General features: G+C 38.7%; 1 protein-coding gene across 1 annotated transcript; it reads left to right on the top strand.

Moving 5' to 3' along the window:
- Positions 1 to 7251: 7251 nt before the first annotated feature.
- LOC116224132 (polyubiquitin-like) lies at positions 7252 to 7725 on the top strand. Its single transcript, XM_031582965.1, has one exon. The coding sequence runs from the start codon at positions 7252 to 7254 to the stop codon at positions 7723 to 7725; it is 474 nt and encodes a 157-aa protein (XP_031438825.1).
- Positions 7726 to 9563: the final 1838 nt, after the last annotated feature.

Genomic DNA, 9563 nt, shown 5'->3' on the forward strand with positions numbered 1-9563 from the left:
GCAAAGTAAATATATCGCTATAATTATAGATTAGCACATACATATACATATTATTTGTACATAGTTGAGTATATTATTGTATTGTTGACTGTATATGCCTATCACAGACAATCTGATCTCTGATTATGATATTATGTTCATTATTTTATTTGTGAAGCACTGAGTATAGATTTTTGGAGTCTAATTGTAACTTTTTGAAGAATCCCTGTCATTACTATTGTATGTAAAACCCACTTTACCCTAACATCATTGTCATGGTGATGTCATAGCATATACAGAACAAATCATCCACCACTACTTCATATATACTAATAAACGTCAGAGATATCCTTTGGATGTGGAAGGTGCTAGCTATGTGTGAGGCGTTTGTTCAACATGTCATTGCCCCCCCCCCCCCCCCTGTATCCTAGTCATCATGCCAAAATGAAGGTTCTTAAGATCGGTGTCACTTCTCTGACTGGAGAAGAATGCTTTCGGTGATCCAGAGATCAAATCAGACTGCACAAATATACTATGTCACTGGGTCAACTGTATTTCAGTTTATTGGAAGGCTCTATTCTACAGACATATCCACTCGATCCCGGACTAGGGTTGATCCACACATCACTGTATGTTAAGATCTCCAAAACAGGGAGGATTAAGGGCTGGTTTGATGGTGAACTTTGACATGTGCCAAACTTTGACCAAATCCATGGGCTGTGTTGAAGTGATTCTATGCAACCTGGACCATGTTCTAAATGCATCTGAAATGACAATATCTCTGTGTTCTGACTGTAGTGCATCATATGACAGGAAAAGTTGTTTGTTATTTGTTATTTAATATGTTTTGTACGTTTCTTTTCTCAGTCCAGTTTGATTTGAACCATCATAAATATCAATGAACATATTTGCAAGCATGTATGATATTTCCATTGGGGTTGAATTGGATCACATTATCATAACATTCTAAGCCTTTATTTAGATTTTAATGGCAAAAAAATATTCTTTATAATAATTTATTTTTGGGCTTTTCTAGCCTGTTATTGATAGGACAGTGCAGATTAGACAGGAAGTGAACGGGAGAGAGAGATGGGGAGTGGGCTCGAGAAATGACCTCAGCCCGGACTCGAACCTGGGTCCTTGTGGGTACTGGACCTGTGTGTGGTGTGGGATGCTGCCGCTGCCACTGCTCTACGGCTACCCCAAATATCCATTTTTTATGATTTTCACTGTATCACCAGTTTGTAAGGTGATGATTTAAGAGAAATGTAACAGCGCAGATATACATACTATGGAGTACTCAGTGTCAGATATCCATACTATGTGTCAGATGCACTGTAGGAGGTATGTGTTCACAATATTTTTGTTGATTTCTTACAAACCTTGTGGTTACTTTAAGCTTTCAACTCTTACTTTATTCAAACAACAACCTCACATACAACTTTCCACCAACGCTGTCTTTAATGATAGACACTTTCCAGCATTCACAGTCATAATGTGTCTCTGGTCTTTATCATTTTAGTACACTAACAAATAAGTGTATCTAAAGACAAAAAGTATTTTTTTGGTTAATTCCTTATTTATTATTTCCTTCCTCTCCAGCAAAATGAAAACAAAACATTTACTTTAGTACGCCGGTCTAAATTCTTAGCATCCGTGAACACATTCCTCTTATTTCTTACCTTCAGCATTGTGAAGGTGAGCTAACTGTTAATTTCTTATCTTGTATATATAATATTTTTTTTACAAGAAGAGCTTTCGATAAACCCTTGAATAAATAGCATGTGATGGAAAGGGGATTAGGGACTCTTTGGACATGTACCGTCTCATGCAGTACAGTCAGGCAGGGAGCGTGATGCCTCTGAACAACTTTTTTCAAACCTGCACTACAGCCACAGACTAACCATGTATTAAAACAAGTTTAAATAAACTGATAGCTTCAGGAGAATTTAAATGTGCTCACTCTGGATGTTGCATGTCTTGTTGGTGGTTTGTTCACACTATTTTTGTGTCCAGGTACTACTTAAAAAGACAGAGAATAGAGGTATAAAAAGGAGATTATTTAGAGATGTGATGTATGCTGACTGTACAAATATGCTTGTACAATTTGTCTGGTTTTCCACTCTATGTAAACAGAATAAAAATAATGTCATGGTTTTGTGGTTGTACACAAAAGTTATTGATAAATTATGCAATTGTGCTGTAAAAAGGCTGTTGCCACAAGTCTCGATATTAAATATATTTAAAATGGTTTCTCTGGTGATGTTTTCTTTACAATTCATAATATAATTTTAAACAACCCTACATATGTTAAGGTTATGATTAGCATTGGGTTGAGATTACATTGAGTGTCGATATCTGTTGTATATGAAAGCCCTAAGATGCTAAACATTATCATTTAGTTTAGATCACCTTGACTTTGACTTATCACAAGATAATGAAACAGTTTTTTTCCCCCAGAGATAATAACACAATCAACTCGTATTCTCAGGACAATATACTGTTGGTGCTACTAGAATCAAAGTGAGCTTGAAGTTGTGGTGAACTATGGTGAAGCAAAAAAAAGTGTTATTGTTTACTTCTGAAAAGTAAAACCCTGGTATGTGGCAGGAAGTTGTTTGTCTGGCTCCTTGTGTGTTTTAAACAGTAGACCGAAGCCTTATTGAGCTTGAGTGGTCATTTTGAAAGCATGCAGACAGTGGCTGTGTTCTGATTCTTAGATAGCTGTCTAATCCTTGATCTCTAGTTGGACAGGTGTCTGACGAGAGAGGTCCTTTCGGGGGAAGGTATCTCAAAAACCATTGATTTCGAACAGTCTATTAAGATAGGATATACGGCAACATGACGCTGTGTCATCATGCTGTGTGTGCTTATTTGCTAGCTAGCAGCTACTGTTAGCGACCTGGCTAACGGATACATCGCTAACGAAACAGACTATTTTTGTTAATCAATCATGACATAAGTACATAGTACACTGTTTATTTCTCGGTAACTTTTTTAAAAAATTACCAAAAAAAGCAAAGAAACGTACATCGGTGAATACTTTTGTGGAACTTCGACGATTTCATCCGCCATCTTTTTTTAAATTTGTCTCCGGTTAGGGAATGGCGCAGAGAGTTATGGGTAATACCTGCCGCCATAAGAGAGCAAGGCAGCTCAGATGCTCTCTTGAAAAAATACCGTTATGTGACGTATTTCAAGGTATCTTACTAAAGCGGAAGAGAAGGTTTAAGACATTTGGAACAGTACTTGCTCTCTTACTAGGGAGGAAGGAAGGAAGGAAGGAAGGAAGGAAGGGAGCATTTTAAGAACAGACCCATTGTCTGGATACATTTCCTTTGCCCTCACAGAACACATTTGGGGTGAAACACTTACCAGTGTTAAAGATGCTGCTACCTGAGCCTTGCTGAATGTAGAGAGGAGAGCGACTGACTGTCCCCCTTACACACAAGCTGAATAACAAGGTGAAATCAGGAGCAATGGTCATAACATCATGACAGTACCTTGGGTGTAGTCCCACGGTCACAGATAAAAAGGACATTATATTCTACATAACTTTTTATGAATACCTGGCAGGCATTCACTTCTCATAAAAATACTGAAGCACAGTTTTTTTTTCTAGCCATCATATATCACTCCTCATCAAAGGGCATTCGTAAGCTTCAACCAGCTACATCCGACCGTCGCCTTCCAATTCCAATTTATTTACCAAATGTTCAGCATCCATCTCTCCTGCATCCATGCCTTCAGAGATGAGTTCTTCGGTCCCCACTCTGAGCATATGCTGGCGCTGGGTTTATTTGGGCTTATATTGGGCTGTTAAGATGTAGTGAGTTTGCCATTGCTGCCACTAGGTTCTACCCCCTCTATTCACCCTTGAGTCTGCAATATTCAGATCTTAGACGCACACACCATCCACTTCATTAAACAAAGCAAAACGGACCCGGTCAGGAAAGGGCTTAGAGTGTTTACAATCTTATCAAATATTGGCTAATTATATTTCGTATCGCTCCTCGATGCCGTCTCACTCGGATTCACTATTTGCGAAAGGCAAAGGATGGCCCATCACTCACACTTGGTTTCAAGCACAACTCAAACCCTAATGAGCTCAAATTGGGATCCCTGCGGTCCTTATTCTACCCATACCTCCAGGACTGGATCTGCCACCCCTGCAGCTAGTAACAGGTCTCTTGTGTCATATATGTCAGGTCATTTATTTCCAGTTTACCTGTTCCTTAAATAGATTTTAGTACCGTTACATTGCATTTGGACTAAGGACCACAGTGATTTTACAATTGAAAGGGTCTGTCCACACTATATATTTGAAAATGCATAATTATTTCTCAGTTTAGCCATTCCATCCACACTAAAATTTCACGTCAAATAATGTGGCATAAAGGTAGCACGATACCCCAAGAGCTAGCATAAATTGGCTGCTAAATACCGAATTCTATTATATCATTTACAGAAATTCTCTAAACGACATTAAATGTACCAACACAAAATATCTACTCACAGACAAATAATGTCCAAAGTTCACCCGGCCAGTGTGGGTTTTGCTCGAACTTTACTGGAGGGACTTTCAACATCTAACCATGGACGGATTATGAAACAATGGGCCCCTGGGCTTGGAAATGTAAACCCCTCTTTGCGCGCTCACTAAACAGTACTTAAATGTAATGACATTTCTTTTCAACAGCACAATAACTAAATTCACCTGTACCTCAACAGGATTTACAGCGCACATACACATTTTCTAACACACACACACCATTAGGCGTATATGTATATATATATTACCAACAATGTCTTGGATTTTACGGTCGCATTAGTTACTTCGGCTATTGTATTGGGAAAGTAGACAGATCAAAGAGAAAGCTATCAGAAACATGGATAGCACTCTGACACACTAACGTAAACAGACGGTCAAAGTGCTGAAGCGTTCTTAAAAACAGCTCGTAGGTCGATGATGAGCTATATGACAAGGCAAAACGTCTGTCTGGCCACTCCAACAGGGACATAGCAATAACGTTTCCTGCACAACTCCTATCATTCAGGGCCTGTTTTAGAGCAGAGATTGCTCAGCAGTCCTCAGTCTCCCAATTTGCCAAGATGCTGATTGTGGATTATCTCTCCGTAACTTCCACCTTCGGTGAGGTGTGCACTGCCCTGCTATTGTTTCTGACATCTGTGACAGTGGCAACAGCCGAGTGATCCTTTTCCAAATTAAAACTCATTAAGACCTACCTAATAACTATTATTGTGGCAATTCCATGGAGTCAGGTGAATCTTTAACCTGATTACTTTTTAGTATCACAAGGCACAAGCATGATACAGAAAGGCAAATGGAGTGGGCTTATATACGCATACATATTTTACAGGCACTTTACAAGACACTTCAGGAAAATCATACTAGGGCATTTAAACAACACACAGACTCTTAATCACTATCTAAAAATACACATAGACATTAACATAACACAAAATACTCTAAATTAGAACACTAAAATCGAATTATTAGACATAAGATTATATGCATAGAACACTGGTACTTCATATGACAAGCACACACGGATATTCAGGCAGTCATACACACATCACATGCCATATTATAATAGGCATAGTCTATATTAGGCCTAATTTACTGTCAATTTTACTGTTTTGGAACAGTGATTGTTAAAAATGCACTGTATCAAGTCAGAAATAACAATGCTTTTTAATAACTTCTTAATCACAATGGATCTCCAAATGAAATTACTGAACAGCAATACATACAAATATATGAAATGTATTTAAAACCTGGTGCTCTATATATAAGACAATTTTAGATGAATGTAGAAAAACTGTCATGCTGTAGCCTAAGGGATTTTAGGTTTCTTTGGCAACTTTGACTTATTCTTAGGGTATAAAATCAGGTTGTCTCTGCACTCTTGATCATTTAATAGTGTTGTTCAAGACATCAACACAATTGAATGATTTTAAACACTTCAAAGTCAGGGTATCTTGTCATACATAACTGAGTGTCCTTATTTCTGGCACGTCTGTGTGGCACAGGGGTAACCACCGTGTTACATTCCTTCCTAGTGAGTCAGTAGCTTACTTGCAAATCTTCATTGCCCTGCCCCAAGTAATACTTGCCAAACCAGTATCCCTTGGAAGGGTTACTGTTTACTTTTATCCTGCCACACATATCACATCTCGTAAGCACCTGATGTTTGTCACTGTTCTTATGTAATACCTTTGAAGCACTGCACTGTTAAAAACGATATGCTGGATCTAAGAACATGGGCGCACTCCAATCTGGCCGATTTACGACTGCTATTTAGCGTTCTTAAATTCTGTTCAAAATTAAGAACAAATCCCAGATAAGAAAACTTTCATGAATGCCAGAATTGTCCCGGAAACTTCATGAGTGGAATTAAGAACAAATTTCTTCGGGCTTCATGTTACAAGCTTATGCTTGTTGAACAAGTGGTGTGATAAATGACTTACTGGTTTTTACTTGTAGAGGTTTTACTGGTTCGGTTGGTTTCCTCACAATCTGACCGTGTACTGGGCTGATTGGCTGAAACAGGGAGCTGCCAGTAGCCCCGCCCGTTGGAAATAGCATGTGAACCAAACCACTTTGAGGAATAGGGGGATCATCAATTTTTTAACACTTAAAAAACACATTGTTTTACGTTTGTAATTAGCACCGCTTGTATTGTCAGGCTTTTATTTAATATTACTGTTTTATTCAAAATGATTTATTTGTGTTTACAATGATTGTTGGGGGGGACAACTTTATGGTGTGGGGGACACGTCCCCCCTATCCCCCCGGGATTTCCGCCTATAGTCAGAACGCTGCTGGTTCAGTAGAATTTTCATCTGGCGATCAAGCTACTCGTTCATCAACGATCGACACCCGTGAACTACAAACTTAAGAATCGTCCAACGACGGTAACGTGACAATATAATTAAACTAATTAGCACCACATGTTACTTTTTTATATATGCCGTGCTTTTTTGAAGGTCTGTTTAATGTTGAGAAATGACGAATTTCCTGCTTGGTTTAGGTCTATTCAATAGCCTACATTGATAATTTCGCTATGATAAATCAATTTCTTTAATCTGTTTTATCACTTCTGTCGGTATTCATAAGTAGCCTAGTCTGTGTGAAGACTACGAAGTTAGTTATGCAAGCTGATGAAATAACTTAGGAATTTTGTCACTTGACTGAAACGGTATTGTTGTAGCCTACTGAATCGGATTTTGTACCTCCAGCTTCTCAGAATGGATATTCAAATCAAATTCCTGAACGGACATACATACTCCCTGCCGGTGAACTCAAGTATTACTGTTGGAGATTTAAAGAAACGCATTGAGGATCTGAGAGGCGATGCACCTGCACGCCAGAGACTCTCAAACGGAAACGGGATAAACTTCAGCAATGATTTCAGCTCCCTCAGTGCCATCGGCTTAAAGTCTGGTTCTTGTGTCGTGGTTCTGGTAACGGATCCCGCACCTATTCAGCCTATTCAGGTGATCCTAAAGAACGAGAAAAGTCAGATTTCCACCTATGACGTGATGCCTGGTGAAACCGTCAAGGCTTTCAAAATCAAGGTCTACAGTAAGCTGAAGGTTGAAGTCGACCAACAGAGACTGATTTTCGAGGGCAAGCAGCTTGATGATGACCGAAAACTGGAATCCTACGGCATTGGATCTATGAGCACCATTTTTCTCACACTCGCTCTCAGAGGAGGTTAATTTGCAAATTAAAATGAGGATTATTTAATTCTATTTAACACATCATTAGAGGCCATTTTTTTTCTTCATATTAACCATTCACTTTAATGATTAACTTAATTGATAGATAGGCCTAAGCTGAAAGAACCATAATGCAAGCTCATTCTACTTCTGGACACTTCACTTTTGGTTTTCTGTGTTTACAGTGAGGCCTAGTATGTTATTGTGGACACCAGTGTAATCAGTGCATTAAGTTGATATGCTTAAATAAACATCCTTCATATATGTAATGTTTTATACATGACATTTATATGACATTTATCTGGAAATGAACATAACGCAAGTGTGGTGACTGTGGTATGAAAGGGAAAGTGGACATCACAGTGTCATGGAACGCCGGACGACACAGAGATTGCTGGGAGCCCCATAGTATGATCAGGTGGGTGCCAGGTGTGTGGGGTCAGGAGAACGGATGAAGTTCAGCTGCACGCGATCAGGGGATTGAGAAGGTTGTAGCGGAGGTGTGCGAGTTGAAGGGGGGCGTGGCCGGAGCAGGGTTCAGCGCAGATGTGACACACAATTACCACCTCAAATGTGCATTCATGTCATGTTACATATGTATTCCACTTGCATACCAATTCGCCAAGTTTGTTGTAACATACTTTACTCATTCTTCTGCTCATTGCCCGTCAATGAAATTAGAGAATGTCTGATTTACAGAGAAGGCAGATCATAATAGAATGACAGGCTTTACAGGAGTCTGCAACTTTAAGAAAAAATCAGCTCGAACACAAAATTTGACGATTCAAGGACACAGCCTTGACCAGAAACGTTTCAGTTTGAACCTAATTGTTATTATAAGACACACATCAATATAAGATAAATACGAATAGTGAATTATAGTGATTCGGATTCACAACTGTTTTACTCTGGATGTAGTATAAGGCTGAGTTAGCTCACTTGTTACCTATCAGGAAATAACATTTGTCAGTAAGCACATGCTTGGTGAGTGACTTAGCCTATTTTGTAGTTCCCTTCATTTTCATAATGTGTAGCAGATAAGGAGTTCCAATTCCATTCCATTTAGCTTTTTTTTTTTATACAGACATTCTAAGAATGTTGCACTATGAGCTGCAATGTTACCTCAAAGAGTCTACCTCTGAAGGGCATGAACAGATTGGCCTTTAAAGTTAAAGTGGATCACTTTGGTTGCCAATACAGGTATCAGAGAGGTAGGACCCCAAGACTCCCAGCCAAATGTATGTCCCCACCACTTTCAAACATACAAGGTCAAAACTACTAAAAGTTACAAAAAATACCAGAGGTTTACAAGAGGAAGACCAGTATGACATTTAAATTTCTACTGATTCAATGTGATGCATCCATCAACATGCATTACTGAAGTACATTCAGTAGTGCAGAAGAAAATTGATAAAACATGCAGCATCACAAACCCTATTTTTCACCGACACAAAATAACCAGCAGATGGCGCTTTAACCATTTTCTTTTTTTGGTCTCCAACTCTTTTTAAACCATGCACTTTATGATGGCGACCCATGAAGTATTTAGAATCGGTGTCTTTTCCATTGTTTTAGACTTGACACTTAAAGGTGTAGTAAGTGGTTTTCCATTTTCATTCAAGACATTTTTTTTAAATGCTTCTGGACCTATAATGCTAATTTCACTCTGAAGTCATGATAAATAAACAATGTTCTCCAACTTTGTTACTGTACAGTTTGTTTATCTGTTTTAACTTCTTCGTGTATTTTACATTGCATTCTTTCTTCCTCTCTTATCCCTCACTATACCCAGAGAGACCTTACATTCAATCCAGTATCTGACAGAGTCATGCCATTTC

Source organism: Clupea harengus, chromosome 16 (genome assembly GCF_900700415.2).
Source record: "Clupea harengus chromosome 16, Ch_v2.0.2, whole genome shotgun sequence".
Lineage (NCBI taxonomy): Eukaryota > Metazoa > Chordata > Actinopteri > Clupeiformes > Clupeidae > Clupea > Clupea harengus.